Raw genomic sequence first — 20,332 nt, forward strand, 5'->3', positions numbered from 1 at the left:
GAGCTTAAATAGCTCCTTGTTCAAAATGGGTCTACCAATGATTGTGGGCATAGGGTCAGGTGTGGTGCATCATGGGGGTGGGGGATGGTGCATTTTCTGTTGGATCAGACCCATCTGCTGGCGATGGGGGGCAGAGACTGAGAGCTACATTGAAAAGTATGCACCAAACCAGCAACTTTGAAGTTTAGCTGTTTTCCTAGATACAAAAGTCTCTACCCTGTTAAGCGACTTTGAGCTCGGGAAAAGCGCTATACAAATTCAATTTATTATTATTATTATTAAAAGTTGGGTGACCCCTCATCTCCAAGATTAAAAAACGCTGGGTGACCCTCCCCTCAACAAAGAATAAAAAGACATGCCCCTTCCCTATTTTCCTCCAGTGGTCCATTCCATAATTACACAACGGTCCCTAATCTTCCACTGTGGCAGCGTGAGAGTAGCATCACTCCACCGTAGTCAAACACTTCACCATCAAGCTCCAGTTCCCTGTCCACCTGGGATACAGCTCTAGTTTCAACAGACCAGAGACACGCTGCACCCTAGCCTGTGTCTTTCTTTTAAGCTTCATTATGTAGAGCAACAACACGAGCTGGCCAGTGCCTTCAGCGGGATGCGTCTGGTTGTGCTACTGATGCTGTCAGTCGGCACTGCGGTGCAGGGTCATTGTGGTTCCCTGCTAGCTAAGTGCAGCAGGTAGAAGTGTTTGAGGACGATGAAGTGGCACAAGAAGAGAGTACAAGCACCAAAAATCCAGGTTCAAGAGACTGAAGAAATTATGCACTTGAGCCTACTGCAGTCCACTGTCTGTTGTTAGGGGTCGGCCACTGGAATGTTCTTTTCACCTTTTGCAAGGGATCCACAGCAGCTTTTTATTTAAAAACCTGAAAAACATGAATCTATTCCTCTATTATCGCCTTAGTGCAGCAGATTGCTTTTCAACCTTGTTCACCCGTCCTCGACTTTGAAGGCCAAAGCAGACCAGAGTGCTTTCTGTGAGGAAGATAAAATCCAGAATGGAACAGCATTTCTTCTTTGTTTGTCAAAACCACATCCTCTGAAAGTCACTGGGAAGCTTTCTGAGGATCACAACTGGAAGAAGTACTTCTATTTTAAATCTAGACATGAAAGTCTCTCTGACAAAAGTAAGAGACAAATGGAAAACCACAGAGGGCAAACTACATTTTAACCAACAAACAAGCCCAACTCATGTTTGCAGTAAAAGCTGAAGAGACGGGTAAAGAAATCCATCGTTGAAGAGATGCGTGCCATATTAGCTGAAGCTGATTATTTACTGGAAAGCCCTGTTCATGGCCAGTTTCCTCCTCCTCCCTCCGCTTGAGTTGCAGTGCTCTTCCCATGCTATCATATCCATCTTACCTCTCACGCTTCAGCAGCTCTCCAGCCATAGATTCTTTTTGATTGCAGACTCATATTTTCATTTAAATGCTGATGTGCTTGAGGATCAGTGTAAATTGGAAATCAAAACCTATTCCGTTTTTTTCTTGTGTGTTTGTGCAATTGCAGGCGCCATTGTTTGCTGTGACAATTGTTGTTCGCACCTATGGATTATCATGAATTTATAGAAGGTCTAAAATTGCACTGACCAATATTAAAGTCAACCATATTAATTCACATGCAAATTGAAATCCTGCCCTGGCCAACACTGATGAATGAACATCATGCTGAAAGTGTGTTCCTGGCTGTGACATGCTGTCAGATAAGGTGTGTGTGTGTGTGTGTGTGTGTGTGTGTGTGTGTGTGTGTGTGTGTGTGTGTGTGTGTGTGTAGAATTAAACTTGGAGTTGTAATTATCTAAACATTTTTCTAAGGCAGAACAGCAAAAAGAAGGGTATTTACACCCTGCAAGCTCGTTACCTGGAAATTATGAAAAAGTTCAATTTACAGTAAATTGAATTTAATCTTCATATTTATCCTTCATATTATTATTGGTCAAACTGCTTAAAACAACCTGTTATGTTTAGATTCAAAGCAGGAATATTATTATACTGCTACATATATCTTACAGGGTAGTCGAGAGATTTAGTATTTCATTTTCTATGGGTCAAGCTCCAAGAAATTGTCATGGCGGGGTCCCGGCTGGTCGTGAGTCTGTCTCCCTTTTTACTTTTCACTACTCTAAGTCTCGTTTGCCCAGCCTATCTTGTTTTGGTTTTGCCTTCCTGTTTTGGTTTTCCTGCTCTCCCGTCCGAAGCCAGCTGATCACACACACCTGCCTCCCGTCAACGCCAATCACCAACATCAGACGCACCTGCCAGCCTTCACCCGCTCCAGCCATCCACACCTGCCTGCCATCATCATCTACTCCTGTTTATATACCCTGGCTCTGCATCCACTCTTCACTTGATCGTCAGATCAGCTACATGGGTGAACTTCTGCTAAATTCCTGTGCTAGCCGTTGTGTCTTTGTATCTGTCGTTACTGACTCTCCCTGTGTTTTCCTGTTTCAGTTAATCTCCGGCCGGCTGGCTTCGGACCCCCCACCAGTCCTCCTCCCACGGCGTCTCCTCCTCATCATCCTGCTCTGCCCCTCGCACTGCTGCACCTCTGCCACCGCAGCTCTCCACTCTCATCTCTCCCTTTCGCCGCCACCAGGCTCCGTCCTCCGTGTCTCTGCTCGCCGTGCCCTCAGCCCCCTCCTCGGCCCTCGCTCCCGGCTCCTCCTGCACAGTCTCCCCGGTCCGCCACCCACCTGCTCCTGGCGTCCATCTCCCTACTTCCATCCCCCTTTTTCCTAATAAATACCTTCCCTGTGAGCCGTGCATTTGAGTCCATCCTTCTGTCCCCCCTAACAGAAATACTACATTACCCTTGATGCAACTCATGTAGTAATTGTAAACTCTCCTTGCTCATGCCAACGCATTTAAAATCCACGACTCCAGTTTTTAATGCTAGCTTTGTGTTACCCATCAATCTGTAGTTATACAGTGGGGTTCAAAAGTTTGGGCCCCCCGGGTAAAAAAATTACTAAACAAAAATATAAATTCTGCAGGGTGCCCAAACTTTTGCAGACGTCATTTTTTTAGTTTTCTGTTATTTTGAAAGTGTAAATGATGAAATGAAACCTAACTTTTTGTAACGTATTATACAGAAGTCTTATCAATCATTTGATGCCTTTTGGAGATTTTTCCATTTTTTTGGGCTTCTCTATGCACATTAATATAAATTTTTACCAGGGGCGCCCAAACTTTCAAACCCCACTGCATGAAGAAATTCTAGCCAAATGTGGTAGGTTGGCACTTTGTTCTTTCTATCTTTTATTAATGATCTTTTCATTGTTTTAGGCAACATGGAGTGATAATTCAGATAGCATATTGATTGCCGTTAACAACACCTTTCAGGACTCTCGACCTCCCACCACTTCCCATCCTCCTTTGTAGTGTGACAGCACATAGAAGGAATTTAAGAAACAAGGGGAGTAAAAACTTCTTACTGTTTTGAATAAAAAGTAAATAAATATATAGTATATTTATTTAAAAGGCATTGCATTTTGCAAACAGTAGCACTAAAAAGGGTTGCAACATGGGAACAGATGGGGACTGAATTATTGGCTTTAAAGGGCCAATAATGCCAAAAGATGTAAAACATTGTTCAGTCTGAATTGATTTTCTAGCTGAAAGTATGAAAAAGTAGAAAAGAGAGAGGGAAAAGTTTAGAGTTTGAATGGCGTCTGGAGGTGAAAGTTAGTAGGAGGAGTAGCATTTCAGAGTGGAAGAAGCCTGAGCTAAACACTTAGATATTTAAACGGTCTCTGATGCTGAAAGTATGCAAAAGAAGTAGGCGACCGAAAAACAAGAAGGGGAATCATAAAGAATTGGATGACAATACTGTGAATGTTGCTAAATCAGCATGCACACAATAAGAATATTATTAAGTTTGAGGAATGATAGTCATTGTGCAGAACTCGCAACACATCAGCACTAAAAAGGCAAAGTATGGAATGAAGAAAAAGTCAAAAATAGTCATTAAAACGTCACAGTAGTTATGATATGGTATGTCGCATAAAAGTCATAGTATATATATATATATACTGAGAAATGTTATCATTATTCTTAAAGTTATGAGTAAGTGTATTCAAACTTTGTCAAATTGGTAAACAAATAAAATGGGGCAACATCCTGGAATCAAGGACCATTAACTGAACTGTGAAAATGCAGATTTTAATTAATTTGAATTGTTTATCTCATATTTATAAAGTGAAGGGTGAAATTTGAGCATTGACCTGTGCAACCAGCTGTTATTACAACATATACACAAATAATCACAAACAACTGCACTTTCAAATATAATAGAATTTATTCAACTTCAGCAATATTGTCAATCAATAATCAACTATTAACACGCTACCACTGCAACAAAGGCAAAACAAGCAAACATGTGGTAGGTGTGTGTGTGTGTGTGTGTGTGTGTGTGTGTGTGTGTGTGTGTGGTGTGTGTGTGTGTGTGAGAGAGAGAGAGAGAGAGAGAGGGGGGGGGAGATGACGAGATTATGTGAGTAGCTAAGCCACTCAAGATCAAGATGGCAGATGAAACGCCACAAGATTTGAGGCTTTTTGCAGTTTTAGCTCTTGGTTGCAATATTTGTACTTTGTAATAGACTGAAACTGTTTTAAAGTCTCAGTATCAAACATAAAACATTCAACAGTACCGTGATCTAGGTAAAGTACTTTCACAGCAATAACAGGAGACAAGGTCCAAAATCCTGTTTAATGTAACATTTTGCAGCAGTAGAGGTTACTGACATTAGGAACACAAATACTTCTGTGCCCAGAACTTAAGCCTCCTTACTATTTTTACTGTTTTTTCTGCTTTTTTGGCCATAGGGTTCTCCGGGGGAAAAACAGGCTCATCATTATGGGGAAAAATGTCCCTCTCTCGCCTTCAAATAAAAGAGGGTGCCCCCGTCGCCCTTTTCCTGCAGAGTAAACCTGAACCAAAACAGGACCAAAAGGGGGGCAAAAACCAACAGTTCCCCCCAAAGGAACCGTTCATTAAGTAAAAAATATTTTCTGTCTCTTTTAACATAAAGCAACGAAGCAAGGGTTTGTCAATGTTTTTTTCAAATACATAGGGTGATTTTTTTTCACTTTCTTTCAACAACTTACCCGAAATCTATCACTTTTTCAACATACTAAACAAAACTACACACAACCTGAAGCACACACTTCCCCGTAAACACTCCCTACCCACCCCCCTGAGGACTGGCACTGCCCCCCAAACAAAGTCGCCAGTATTTTTTTTTTTATTTCTTTTTTTTGACATATTAACTTTCCTATTTTTTCCTTTTTTAATTTCTTTAGTTGCATTTTTCACTTTGTTTTTTTACAAAATACTGTGACTTAACTCATACTATGACATTCTTAACATTCGTTGGCTACTTTACTGTGATTTTTACAGTTTTTTTGCTTTCAAAATAAAATAGAGTGAAATAGATCAAAGGAATTTTCAAAAATGATTAAAAGGTTTAGTATAAATTTCGAAGAATTTTGAAGAATGTGAAAATCCCTCAAAAGGGCCCCTGCCCAAGGGGGAATGGGCCCAAACGGTCAGATCTGCGGTCACTTGGGGGCGTAGTGAACCCAAGGACTGCCACATGTCCTACATATAGATTTTTTTAATACAAAAATAACTATTTTGTTAAAAAGCCATTATAACCATAGTATAGATGTCAAAAAAAGTCAAGCATTGTATCAAAAAAAAGGGGAAAAAAAACAGTCGGTGTAGCGTCTGGGGAAAGGAACGGGAAAGACCAGGGCATCTGGTGAAAGGGTCTCGGGTGGGACACGGACCAGGGCAGTCGGGGAGAGCCGGGTAAGGAAGGGGACCAGGGACAGTCGGTGGAGAGTCCAGGTAAGGAACAGGAAGACCAGGCACAGTCGGTGGGGGGGGGGGGGGGGGGAGTTAGGAAAGGAACGAAGACCAGACAGTCGGGGGTTTTTAAATTTCGAAAGGAACGGGAAGGACCGGGGGAAGTTGGGTAGAGTTCTAAGGAACACAAGCCCGGGGGCCGTCGGTTAGAGACAGGTAAGGAACACGAAACCGGGGCATGGGGAAGTCCGGGGTAAGGAACGGGAGACCAGGGACGTCAGGGGAGAGTCTGGAAAGGGAAACGGGGCCCGGGACAGTCGGGTGTAGAGGCAAAGGGGCAAGGGAACCAAACCAGGGACGGATGGAGATCTCAGGTAAGGAACAGGAAAACCAGGCAGTATGGAGAGTTCAGGGTGGGGAACAAGGAGACCGGGGCAGTCAGGGGTGAGTCTCAGGGAAGGAAAGGGGACCAGGGACAGTAGTGTAAGTCCGGTAAGGAAGGGAAGACCCGGGCAGTAGGTGGAAGTCTCAGGTAGAACGGAAACCGGGCGTCGGGGAGGTCTCGGAAGAAGGGGGGGGGCCCGGGGGACAGTCAGGTGGAGATTCTCAGGTAAAACAGGAACCGGGGACAGTAGGGGGGGGGCCCTGGTAAGGGGACAGGGGGGGTGGGGAAAAGGCCCCCGGTGGGGAGCCCCCGGGGTTTGTTTAATAAAAAGGGGTTTAAAAAATTTTTTTTTTTCAGTATTTCCTTTTTCCTTAAACAAGAGAACAGAAGATAAGGTCCGTCCCCAGCTCCACAATGAGTATTAAAAGGGCTTTCCCTGTTTCATATCCTCTACAAGACAATTGTGGCTTTTTTTTTAGCCCTTCAAAAATTCTCGTAATAAAAGTTGTGTTGTAGAAAAATAAATGATAAAAAAATCTAGTATGTAATTAAAAAAAGGGTTAAAAGTACAGTATGCCCAAAAAATGATACTACATCAAAAAAAATAAAAAAAAGTTGTAGATGGTTCCGTGGAGCAATTAAAGGGGTTTTTAAGAAATGTTCCCTCTCCTCTGTACTGTAGCTGTGACATCACACACCCAGCAACCTTAAAACACTGAAAAAGTCTAAAGAAGATCTAAACCTAAATATTGATAACACAAAAACTGTAAAAGGTATGGAAAAATGTAATCATTCCAATAACTGAAGGTTTTGTGAATTGTTTGATTGATGTCTGTAGATGAAGGAAGAGTAGCATTTCAAAGTGGAAGAAGCCTGAAGAGGATTTAAAGATTGCTTCAATGACTTTCAATGTAAAAAAAACAAAAAGCTTAATATTTACAAAAGGTATAAATGGTAGAACAAAATATGAATACAAGCACATATGTCCTTAAAGTGCTGAAAAAGTTATTTGAATGGATTTTGCAGCTGAAGGTATGTAGAAGTGGTAGGTGACCAAAAACCGTACCTAAACCTCCAAAGAACTTTACTTCTCAGGCCAACCAGGCCAAGTGAGCCTGGGTTCAATTAAATCAAAGTAACACCATATTCATGTTAGTATCATATAATTAATTTCTTATAACATTGAATACAACGTTTCCTTCACCTGAACCAAGCACGTTTTGTGGGCTAGGGTTGCTGCTGTGTTTCCCTCTGACCATTGAGATACGTCGGTAAAACCCTGGTAAGCTGGGGGCTCACACACCATTAGAGGGTGTAATGGACCTCCAGCCTTGTTTACAGGCATTCTGTCTCATTTCCCTTTATACAGGAAAACTGGTTTTATACTCAACCAGTGAACGCCTGCAGAATGCAAAGCTAGTACTCCCAGTGGTAATGTGGTGTATCAACACACAACACAGACATGTATCAAAGAACACTGTTGAATGTTTAGAAAAATATGGATGGTTTATTTGACCCTACTATAACAAGCATTATAATCCATTTCCATGATGTTCAACGTCTGATGTCAATGGAACACAGTCTACATCCAAAATATGAACAGTGGTATATCAGTTAACAACACATTCATTCACTTCTCGTCCTACAAGACACACAGTATAGTATTAATTGATCCTGTCAAATACTTGTTTAAGTGGGTTTCTATTCTGAACTCACAAAACAGTGATGATTTATAGATGTTCTTTAAGAATCTATTGAAAACAGACAGTCTAACACAAAGTCCATCCAGTACAGACTTGTCCATAATACTGCTTCTAGAATAGCTTATTTACAATCTTCTATTGGAAGCAACAAAAAACCTGCCATTGCTTTAAGAACAAAACAAGCTAGCTGTCACTATTCAAACTCAACAAATCAAAAACAAAACAATATTTTTTTGATTGTGCTTTGTAACCCACAAAACCACTTCGTTTTTAGAAATGAAACATCTGTCGGAGGCACCAAATAGAAGTGCTAATAACATCCATTTCAATTTCTCTCATTGAGATTCACTAGAGCTATGAGTAGGACAGGGCGTACAAATGGTTTTGTTTTATTCATTTATTTATATATTTATAAAGTTATTACAGGCTCAACCTTGTTCATCACCTGTGATGGTGTTGTGTTGCACAACAGAAGTCACAGAGAAGTCAGTCTATGCGTTTAACCATGCAAAGCCCTTTGAGATTCGCCAGAAAAGGTCACAGAATAGATTTGTTGGACAAAGTGGGCCGATAAAGGCTAAAACAGACAATCAGTGTTTTCTCACTAAATCACACACAGAATGAGGCTGTAGCCTGTGGATGAATAGGGTAATCAAGTGGAAACAATTACAGTGGAAAATAATAGGCAAGTTAGCTGGATAATACCATCCATCCCCCAACCACGACCCTCTCTGGCTTCAGATCTAACAGGGCCTGTGTATGCTGTGTACAGTGTAGCTCGTTTTTCCGGTCTCTCACAGTAAGCTTGCTGATGTTCTTGGTCCTGGAATCTCTGACTTTGCAGGAACTTCAGTCAAAGAAAGGGAAGTTGCCACCATCCTACTCTAAAAGAAGGACAGTGTACCCACGTACCTCTATCGACCCCACCTCTGGCACACAGCAGGCTGCCGTTACACAGTCACCTCCGTCTTGCTGCCTGTGCGGTAGTGCTGCGGCTGCGGCTGTGGCGGCTGCTGCTGCTGGTGATGCGGTGGGATGTAGTGGAGCTGTTCCATAGTATGAGTCCGTCTGGAGGCAAATGCCTGCCTCTTGGTTGCTGTCTGGTTCATGGCTAAAGTGTTGGAGTGCCCGCTGCCTCCCGCTCCCAGAGTCCCGCTGCCACCGGCATTGTTGGAGGCAGTGGGATGGGAGTGCATTTTGGTCATCTTGTAGCGGTCCATAAGAGGCGTGGTTGGTACGAACACGTCTGTGTGCGAGATGGCGCGTGACATTGACTTGTCGCTGCCATGAAACCCGCCGGAGATGCTGCTTACCATGCCACGCTTCAGTGACATCATCAGCTTGTCTGGCGACAGCAGAGGATCCTGGGATAGGAGGCGGTCTTGTGAGTACAGTCGATCTTGTGAATAGAGGCGGTCTTGAGAGTAATGGCGGTCTTTCGAATAGAGGTGATCCTGCGATAGAAGTCGGTCCTTGGAGTACATGCGGTCCTTGGAGTACAGACGATCTTGGGAGGTATGACGGTCCTGTGGGAAAAGACGCTCCTGGGATCGAAGACGTTCAGCGGACAGGAGCTGTTCGTCTGAGAGGATCCTGCCTCCATACGGGGACATGCCATTAGAGGACGTGCTGTAGTCCTGCTGCGGATCTCTCTGCGGGGACAGGACTCGGTCCTGGGACATGGCCCTCTGAACGCGACGGGGCCTCTGCCTTTGTTGAGACTGTTGCTGTGAAGACTGGGACTGGGGAGGGGCCTGGGAGATGGAGGATTGCGGGGGCTGGCTCTGGAGCTGCTGCTGCTGCTGTTCCCGGTGCTGTTGAGCACAGAATGAATGAGGCGAGTTTATTCACAAGCTGAGGGGGAAAGGCTCTGCCACCCACCACTGCAGAAATGGAAAAAGGACCAACTATAGCTTCTAACTAATGAAAATCTGGAGACTCACAGATAGTACACTTGCTTTGCCTTAAAAAAAACATGACCTTGTTTAGAGACCTGCACACTTAAACCAAGCACTTATCTACCCACCTGTTCTTGACTTATTTTGAGAACATGCAAGGGAAGAGTTCCTCTTGCTGCCAGGTCAGGCAGGTGGCGCTTACGAGTGTAGTATTCATCAACATCTTTATCTGCTGCAGAGAAGACAGGAATAAAATGACAGAATCAAGAGGTGAAGAGGAGATTCATGGAGTGAAAGCAAAAGAAAACACTGGAAGGTGTTAGAATGCAAGGGGAGAAAATGGATAAAGTGGGATTGTGCACAATGCAGAGAAAAGTGTTGGCGGACCCATCTGTGTTTCACCTTTCCAAGTTCATGGAGGGGAATAAAAAATAGAGAGACAGAAGAACCGCCGTCAGACTGTAATACATGCTAGGCACATCACATCTACACATCCATTTGGGATTATACAGGCAGTTCTGCTGTAGGGGCAAACTTTTCAAAGGTCATGTGAAACATGGTCATATCATACAGATACAGAGGGAAGCACGCAGGCATCTCATATGTAGTACATGCTGAACAGCTGTCTATGTATTATTGAATTTATTCATCACTTTCCATTGAGAATGTCCTTGAGTGGATGTTTTATCCCTTTTAATGTGTACAACATGCATTTAGAAGCAGATCACAAAGACAAGAAAACATTTCCAGAGACAGTAGAGCGTGGGAGTGAATGTATCATCAACTACATGCCACACAACACAACACATGCAGAAAGACTGTCTGAATACAGAACCACACACATAGTGACGCACATTCACAAAAACTTTGTCAGACATCTTGTCAAAGAGACAAAACACAGTTGAAATTAAAAAATGGAAACATTAATAAGTCCATTGTCGTAAAGATGCACATTCTGTATTCTTTCTGAACACTAGCATGAATGTTTCACCATCATGTCATCCATATGGTGGGATTCAATCATGGGAGCAGACCTCTCCACCTTGTTGAGAATTGGTGGAAGACTCTGAGCCTGTCTTTTTCAGCAGTGTTCACGCCACCTGTCAGGATTACACTCAGCCAAAATCCCCTTCAGCAGCGAGCCACGGCTGCTTGCTGCAAATCGATTCATTATGAGAGATAATAAAAACAAGATGTTCCTTTCTCAAGCATAATAGTCTTCAGGATTTGGGCAGGGCACTGCAAACTCATCAACTATATTACCACGGAGTGAATGAATAACTTGTGATGTATACTGTCCTGCCCTGCAATGGGCTAAATGCTTTTCTTCAGTTTGATACCAATTTGCATTAATAAGCAGTAGCATTCTTCCCTTTTATTATCCCGACAATGAAAACGCTGCTCTATCTTCCCTCCAGCACAATCCAACATGATCTATCAGTGTGCAGACACTAGTTGAGCAACAAAAAGAAACCGCAGAGCCTTTAGGCTATTTGCTGCAACAAATAATTTGCTTTGGAAGCAGAAAGAAAGTTGGGAGGACTGAAGGACACTGCTTTAGGATATTTTGTCTCTTCTGGGGGCTTCCATCTCTGCCTAGACTATTCACTGGGTTTTGTTTTAGGACTGTAATGTTTTTTGTGTGTTTATTTCCTGATAGTTGAGGACCAGTAAATAGCACTGTATCCTGCAAATCAGTTTTGCAGTTTGGTGTGAGGTGGTGTCTGGCAGCTAACGGGGGGAGCCAGTGTGGAGTAAGCCCTGATGGGATGAGTTGTAGATCGTCATCCTTTACTTTGACTGCATGCCAGCAGTGAAGTGGGGCAGTCATGATGAAATTACACAAGCCTTGAGGAATATTTGCGTTCCACTCGGAGAACATCATGAGATAAGACCTCATTACGCAGCAGAAATCCAGCGTAGCACCACTTAATCAATACGGAGCCGAGCCGGGCACAAGAAGCCGCTTAATGTACTTACACGCTCCGAGAGAAGAATAGTGGCTGCAGCCATTGAGAGAAGGCAAGGGAAGCATGGAATATCAATGACTCACAGTTTCTTGAGATGACTAGGCTGATTTCATGAAGGATCAGAGTTGAGGAATGGGTATTTTTTGATTCTGATTCAGGCCTTCTCCATCCACTGAAATGATCAATGGGGAGTTGCAAAGATCTCCAGACAACTGTGTAGGAGGACTTTACTTTTGACTGTTTGATGTCCTTCGTATAACACGCTAATCATTTTCACAGTGGAAACACTTTGGAGCCATTCAGTCCCAGTCAGGAGTCAGGAAGGCACACTTAATGCAGTATTTCTGTCATGCAGGACATCAGGGCAGGGGGCCTACTCTTGCATTAGTGCAGAGAACTTTGACCTACTGAGTTTCTTCAGGGATGAGAAGCGGCTGAGGTCGGCTTTGATGGCCGCCTCATAGGAGGGCGGCAGGTGAGACAGGCTCTGGAAGGAGCGTGAGAAAGACAGGTCGTAGGGCTCCGTCTGCGAGGTCAGGATGCCACTTATCCGATTGTTTTCTGGAGACACATACATACATATACAGACACAGAAGAGGGAAGAGAAAAGACATGGGCAGGCTGGCTACTCCTGTCCCCCACCCCCCCAATATAACAGCTAGCCAGGTTTAGGTCATTATGGAAGACCACCTGCTGAGGTAGAGAAGGGGAGAGTGCGCTGGCGGGCAGGCTGGAGCTTTCGTGTTACAAACATTTCCTGGAGGCAGCGGTGCTCTGAACAAATCTCAGAAAGGATCTCCTTGGTATGAAGGTAGAACCCAGGCTTGGATCTGTGGAAGGTTCCCTTCATTGTACAATGAAATTAGGGTTATAAATATTACAACAAATATAAACCAGAATTTCTTGAGACCACTTTGAGGTCTAAATAATTCATTGTTGTTGCCAGCACTGCAGCTATCATTGAGGACACAGAGGACATGTCCTTGGTATTGTCTCTAGGACTGCAGGCGTTTAATTTGTATACGTGTATACGTTTTTAAGGCTTGTTTTGGCATTAGTTAGGGTTAGGGTTCAAATAGTTTCAAACGTTTCCAGGAAAATTGCCTGACAGATGTCCCTCACCTCCCGCTCTGTGTTACTGTTCTCAAAATCCCTTCCATACCGGAAACAACAAAGAACTTTAAACTAGCGAGCTACACGCTGAAAATGTCAATTTGACGGTGCAACAAGGCAGGCCTGCTTGATTCTGTCAGGGAATGATTAGAAAGATTTATAAAGAATATGTTTAGGGCATGTCCTCTCTAACTGGGACGTTTTGGGACTGATTGGTGACAAGTCCACACGGAGATACACATGTAAGAGTTAACGAGGTGTAACCATGTATCAGCTCATTTAAATAGCTCACGTTACTGTATTGTGTCAACAGTTAACTTCATTTAATGTTGGATGTGGGGTTTTTTGTGGGGTGTAAATGTTCCCCCGGAACAAGTTTTTTCCTGAGACTATTTAGCAGAGCCACTGTCACCAAAAACTTTGTGAGGGGTCTCAGTATTTCTTAAAGTCTAAGGTACGTGTCACTGGACTCTTAGGCTCTTTCCTCTTGCCTTTTAATTTAACAACATTTACTCAAGAAACAAGCTTTAACTGAGCCAGGGCGTTGATGAGTGCCTGTGAGAAATGGTTGCATATCTAAAACTCCAACTTGCTGGTGGCAGCGATGGGGGAGTAGAGGCGGTCACATCAGGCACTCAGTGAGTCTTTGGTGTGGGACTGACTTGACATGTGGCATGGTGTGATGGGTGGAAACAGCGGTCCACAAAAGAAAAGGAAAAAAAACAAAAACAAGACAACACACCAAACAACATGTGTGCTGCAGAGTGACCCTGCTCGGGACAGTGCTGTGATGTGGTCTGGGGCCGGGCAGGCACCAATGCCTGGACTGGCTGCCGCTGATGTGACATGATATGATGCCAGGAAGATGTACAGGAGAGAGGATCGGGGGGGTGGGGGTGACTGGACCAAAGCCCTCTTTTATTTTCTCTTTATCTCCCTTCCTCACACATGCACGCACACAAACATCCGCAGTCTGTCCCATTCACCGCCGTCTTCCTTGCTCTGTCAATCTTATCTTTCCTACCATGCTGCCACCCACTTTCCTTCGCTCTTAATTCTTTCTTGTCCATTCAGTATTCCCCTCTCTATCATTTTCTTTCTCACTTCTGCGCTATATCGCCCTCCCCAGTAGGCTGTGAGTCTGTCACGCAGTGAAGAGCAGCGGGCTTGGGTGCGGCTCCACACCAGCCTTCAATGGAAAGATAAAAATAGGGCTTTAGTAACTGCTGCAGGATGGAGAGAAGGAAAGGAAAGAGGAAAAAGAGATGGAGATTAGAGAATCTGAAAGGAAAAAGGAGACTGAAACACAAGAAGGAAAGAATATAGTGGGATGAAAGGAGGAGGGGAGCTTGAGAGAGTAGGACGGAGGGGTGGTGGCAGGGCCGGGTAACAGCAGGGGGTCCCGGGAGCGATCTGTGGCAGGACTGTTTGCCACACTGCATCAATAAGAGGAGAAGTGACTCAGACTGAGGCATGCTGTTAGCTATCTCAACAGAAAACACATTTCACTGCTTCATCACGATGGACAGTACAACCACACAGACCTGACTCAAGTAGTCTTTGCAAATCTTAGCATGTTTTTTTAAAGGATCTTAGGAAGTTATTTTTTTTATTACCAGCAAATGCAATGAAAAGACCAAAACCAACAATTCAGTGATTGGTAGTGTCTCGCTACCTATAGCCTGGTACAGTGCACCAGGGGACATGGTTCTGCATCAAGATAAACATGGACACATACACTTGTTGTTATTAACAGACTCAATGGCAATTTTTCTTTACTACATTTATTCTGCCTGGCACTCATGGGAAGGTATCCTGGAGATCCAGAGTTCTCACAAGAGCACAATGTGAATTAGCTCACGAGTTCCTCTGGCATCGAGTAATGCTGCTTATTAACTATGCCCTTGTAGCCGAGCTGCACCAATCACATTGGTGTATCTGATATAGGCGGGGCCAGAGGGGAGCTGCACCAATCACATTGGTGTATCTGATATAGGCGGGGCCAGAGGGGAGCTGCACCAATAACATCGGTGTATCTGATATAGGCGGGGCCAGAGGGGAGCTGCACCAATAACATCGGTGTATCTGATATAGGCGGGGCCAGAGGGGAGCTGCACCAATAACATCGGTGTATCTGATATAGGCGGGGCCAGAGATAGGCTGCAATGGGTGTATCTAATTGGGTCAACTATTTTCCCACCCAGTACAAATGGCTGTCAATAACCACCACAACAGACTTATGTAAATCTCTGAAAGGTTGAAGATGTGGGCAGTTCTTCAAAGGTCTGTAATCAGGCTAATATATGCATTTCTGGTTCCATTATTATTCACAAGTGCTTCAAATGTGTATTCATCCACTGCTAAAAAAGGTCCCCAACAAATTGACAATCTCTCCTTCATTAAAAATCCAAAGATCGACGTCTTCAATAGGAGCCAGAGGGCTTGGGTCTGAGGGCCACAGACAGGGTGGAACGTTAGAAAGTACAAATGGTTGGTTTTAGTCTTTTTTGGGGAATAGTTTGAAAATAAGAAAACTATATAATAATGCAACTTCTACTTTGTTGCACATTTAAATGAAATCACATGAATTGACTTTCATATACACTCACCGGCCACTTTATTAGGTACCTCATGCTAGTAACGGGTTGGACCCCCTTTTGCCTTCAGAACTGCCTCAATTCTTCGTGGCATAGATTCAACAAGGTGCTGGAAGCATTCCTCAGGGAGTTTGGTCCATATTGACATGATGGCATCACACAGTTGCCGCAGATTTGTCGGCTGCACATCCATGATGCGAATCTCCCGTTCCACCACATCCCAAAGATGCTCTATTGGATTGAGATCTGGTGACTGTGGAGGCCATTTGAGTACAGCCAACTCATTGTCATGTTCAAGAAACCAGTCTGTGATGATTCCAGCTTTATGACATGGCGCATTATCCTGCTGAAAGTAGCCATCAGAAGTTGGGTACATTATGGTCATAAAGGGATGGACATGGTCAGCAACAATACTCAGGTAGGCTGTGGCGTTGCAACGATGCTCAATTGGTACCAAGGGGCCCAAAGAGTGCCAAGAAAATATTCCCCACACCATGACACCACCACCACCAGCCTGAACCGTTGATACAAGGCAGGATGGATCCATGCTTTCATGTTGTAGACGCCAAATTCTGACCCTACCATCCGACTGTCGCAGCAGAAATGGAGACTCATCAGACCAGGCAACGTTTTTCCAATCTTCTATTGTCCAATTTCGATGAGCTTGTGCAAATTGTAGTCTCAGTTTCCTGTTCTTAGCTGAAAGGAGTGGCACCCGATGTGGTCTTCTGCTGCTGTAGCCCATCTGCATTCTCTGTAAACCCTAGAGATGGTTGTGCGTGAAAATCCCAGTAGATTAGCAGTTTCTGAAATACTCAGACCAGCCCTTCTGGCACCAACAATCATGCCACGTTCAAAGTCACTCAAATCACCTTTCTTCCCCATACTGATGCTCGGTTTGAACTGCAGGAGATTCTCTTGACCATGTCTACATGCCTAAATGCACTGAGTTGCCGCCATGTGATTGGCTGCTTAGAAATTAAGTGTTAACGAGCAGTTGGACAGGTGTACCTAATAAAGTGGCCGGTGAGTGTACTTTCATGAGTCAGAAGGATTCTGGATTTCTTTGTCCCACATGACAAACTAAGACACATTTTCTTGTTGAAGTAAGTTCAAACCAACAGCCAGAATTATTAGCAAATGGTACTCAAATCAGGTCTGAAAACACTTTGAGGTGTAGGTGAACACAAATGTGAGCTGGAATGTAATGATGACTATTACACTAAATGTATGACTTACCACGTCTCAATGATCGGTGAGCTACCAAACCCAAGTGAAAAACAAATATTTCAGAGACACGTTGATGGTGAGAAAAAAAGAACCTCCAAAGACCTACTCCATATTTAGCATGGCTAGTAAATAAATAATAAACTCAACACTACTTCCAGAGGCAGTGATGTACATTTGTGTTTATGATTATGCATTTTCTGTGATTTGCAGCTGTAACTCCTGGCTGTTTCTGTTGGGGGATGAGGGGGAATCAGAAGCCTTTTAGAGGGCATGTGATCAAAGTCTGTGTTGTTGAAATGGAGTTTTCATGTTTTCCATAGATCTCCAAGGTATTTCTCTAAAGTTGCGGTTTGCTTATCTGTGTGTGTGTGTGTGTGTGTGTGTGTGCGTGTGTGTGTGCGTGTGCATGGAGAATGTGTCAATTATATCCATTAAGAAGAGAAGAGCTACAGAATTCAAACATCGCCCTGAATGCCTGAGAGCCAGCGAGCCGTGTTTCGATGTTTCTATATTGGTGGTTGAAACAAACAGAATAGAAATCAAAGGGAAACACAATAGTGATTTAATTAATACTGAAGGTACAATATTCAGCTTATGGCCTCTTATCTCTGCTGTCCTTCCTCTCTCCAGCCTCCAGCTTGCTTCCTTATGCTACTCTCCACATGGGTCGGTCTGCGACCCCGAGCAAGACCCCGGCTCGCTCATAATAATGGTTCAAACAAACAGCTGCATGACATCAGCAATAAAAAATCCATTCACGGTGATGCTCCTGTGAGCCTATGGTGATAACTTTCACACGCTCTGTCAACCAGAGGACATGATGACCTCGACAGAACATTAACTTGATTCTTCGCCAATTGTATTCCCTTTCAAAAAGAGATGGACTGCGGCCTGATCCCACTCACAGAAAGATGTTCCTGACTATGGGATGTGACACTTCTATGATTCAATCTTTAACGAAAGAGCCTCATTTTAATAACAGAATGGATTTGCAGTGGGACAAATTGAAGAGAGAACCATGTCAAGGGGCTTTTCACACATCCATGTCAAGCAATAACTTCAAGCTAATGGCTCCGTGGCCCGGGCGTCATCTGAAACACTGAACTCAGCTGTGAATTCACTTGAACATTCCCACTCCCCCAGGGGGTCTTACCATTCTTAGGTGTGCGTGTAGGGCTACCTAGAGCCACATGGTTATAGTTGTGCTGATGGGTACCTGCAATGACAAAAGCAATGAACATCTGTTGAGGAACGCCCTGTATCCGCTCACAGACAGACTGGTAGCAGTGGGACGGGGACAGTCAAAGAGATAATTCACCAATTTACATGTATGCTTTTCACATAATTCACATAATACAGATTGATGTACAGAAATTTGAATTGACTTTTATATTATACTCAAGTCACAAAGCCAATATCAATATTCTGTTGCTGACTAATTTATTGAGTGGGTGAAGTATCCCTTTAAGTTCCTCAAATTAAGTGAATGGACATAAAATGGATTGAAAAGGATGGGATGAGTTAAACCGCCGTCGTTGTAGTCCGCTCAGTGTTACCCTGCAAAACATGTGCACATTAATCAGAGTCCAGAAAGTCAGAGAGTACAAACACACAAAAACAGAGCTGTACAACACTGATCCCATCCTGTGCTGGAACACACTCCCATGCTCTCTGGGAATTGTAGTACTAAACCCACAGAGACTACAGTATCCGGTGAATTCATCACGAAAAGATCCCTCAAACACAATTTAATTTAAGGAACCACAAGCCAACAACAACAAAACACAACCAAACGGTGCTTGTTTTCATCACCTTGACAACACAGAAACAGCACTCAAAATACCACCTCATATTCATAAACCTCAAGCAAAGAAAGGCATCTACCAACACCACAACACACAGATGCTTTGCAAATCCAGTTACAAAGTGGGAAGTACAAGTATTACTGTGCCAGCACGTTTTTGTCTGCAGACGCATCCTCACCTGACACACATACACAGACACACACATACACACACACATACAGACACAGACACACACACACACACACACACACATAAACCCATGCCCCACCCTTCATTTTTTTGACAGTTGCTGTAAAACGTATGCTATTTGCTTAATACTTACTTGCAAATTTTTTTGTGACAGATTTTTTGTTTTTTTGATACAATTCTTGAAACATTTGGACAGTGTCCCTTGTCTCTTGGGCTCTCTGTGTGCATGAGTTTGGTCTGATCAGCAGTAGCAGTCTTCTGTGTTGTCATCTGGGAACGCAGAGCCATTTTAATTTCCAGAGAATAAACAACGGTTCAGCCAATCATCTCTCCATCCTACTGTGCAGGAGTGCTTGCGTTTGACAGGAAATGTGATGCAGTGGTACAGAGCTCGGCTGGGCACCGCAGTGTGGAGGTGCTTTATTTGAAAGATGGGCCCTTTACAGAGCCCATTGTACTGAGAAAGTTGATGAATGAGAGCTATTCTCAGGATTGCATAGGACAGTGTGTGTGTGTGTGTGTGTGTGTGTGTGTATGGGTGGGTGGTTTTGTATGTTTGTAAGTGATGAGGAGGCAGCCGTCATCGTAGAGTGTTGCTGTCGCGACACCCTCATTTGCTGTCTACTGCTGTGCCTGTTTAAAAATGCATTAAAGCCAACTGCTGAAACAGTCATTTACATCTGTCACAGGAGCGAAGGAGGGGGGGGGGGGGGGCACCGCTCTCACATCATGGGTTTCAATATTTACTCAAGCTATGGAGATGGATTGGATATGTCTTCTGTGTGCTCCTTCACTGGCTTTTTCTTTTTTCATATAAATGCCTAACGAGTTGATTTGAAAAGGGGGAAGTCATAGTGATCTGAGACTGTCTCACTATCTGAGACTGTCTCACTATCTAAGACTGTCTCACTATCTGAGACTGTCTCACTATCTGCAACGAGAGCAACTGAACCTCCAGCCAGGATGGAAAACTGTCCCTTCGACATAAAGGAGGTGCCACAGAACAGAAAGAAACTAATGCTCCCAGTGCTGAAAATGTAGTTTACATCAGGTCTGTTCACACAATATGTCCTAGTCTGTGGGCGGATGGGGTAATTGTGAAGGGTCTTTTTTTATTTAACAACTCTTACACGTCTGTCATTTATAAAAAAAAAAAAGTAAAAATCCTAAAACAAATGATGAGTAGAAACATGCAAAAATCTTTCCTAAATGTAAGTAAAACTTGTACTTCTAAAATAGAAGTGCAAGTTTTACAGACTACATTTAAAATTCCTGTGTGACACCACCTATAGATATAATTATCATTTCTGATATAATGTATGAATATTTAATGAACTGCACAATTCCCTTAGTTCACTAGGCCAGAGCACATGAACACAACTAAGTTTTAAGTTTCAGCAGGTTTTTCTTTTCCAACCTTGTCTCCTACCTGATAGCTTTATATACTAGTAATAGATTAGTAGTTGGAGAAAATATTAATAATTGTAATGGGTTACAGTTGTCCCAGAATAGGAAGTCTGACAATCCAATACTGAAGGGAAGTCATCGGATGTCAAAACCCCTTCTTTACTCTAGGTGAAGGCTACTTAAACACTTGGCCTCGGTTAGCTTTTGTA

At 43.4% G+C, this 20,332-nt stretch overlaps 1 protein-coding gene across 6 annotated transcripts in view; it reads right to left on the reverse strand.

The window, feature by feature from the left end:
• Window positions 1-7,691: 7,691 nt before the first annotated feature.
• Window positions 7,692-20,332, reverse strand: part of LOC116671035 (protein shisa-6) — a 66,721-nt gene continuing 54,080 nt past the window's right edge. For 2 of the 6 annotated variants that reach the window (XM_032501919.1, XM_032501918.1), the window contains 5 exons: window positions 17,876-17,938; window positions 16,732-16,752; window positions 12,191-12,343; window positions 9,941-10,044; window positions 7,692-9,728 (listed from right to left, as the gene is read on the reverse strand). In XM_032501919.1, coding sequence (XP_032357810.1) covers window positions 8,865-9,728; window positions 9,941-10,044; window positions 12,191-12,343; window positions 16,732-16,752; window positions 17,876-17,938 — 1,205 coding nt within the window. In that variant the 3' untranslated portion in view covers window positions 7,692-8,864. The remainder of the gene's footprint in view (window positions 9,729-9,940; window positions 10,045-12,190; window positions 12,344-16,731; window positions 16,753-17,875; window positions 17,939-20,332) is intronic. The other 4 variants (XM_032501922.1, XM_032501920.1, XM_032501921.1 and 1 more) reach the window with 3 other exon arrangements.

The sequence above is a fragment of the Etheostoma spectabile genome, chromosome 21 (assembly GCF_008692095.1).
Source record: "Etheostoma spectabile isolate EspeVRDwgs_2016 chromosome 21, UIUC_Espe_1.0, whole genome shotgun sequence".
Classification (NCBI taxonomy): domain Eukaryota; kingdom Metazoa; phylum Chordata; class Actinopteri; order Perciformes; family Percidae; genus Etheostoma; species Etheostoma spectabile.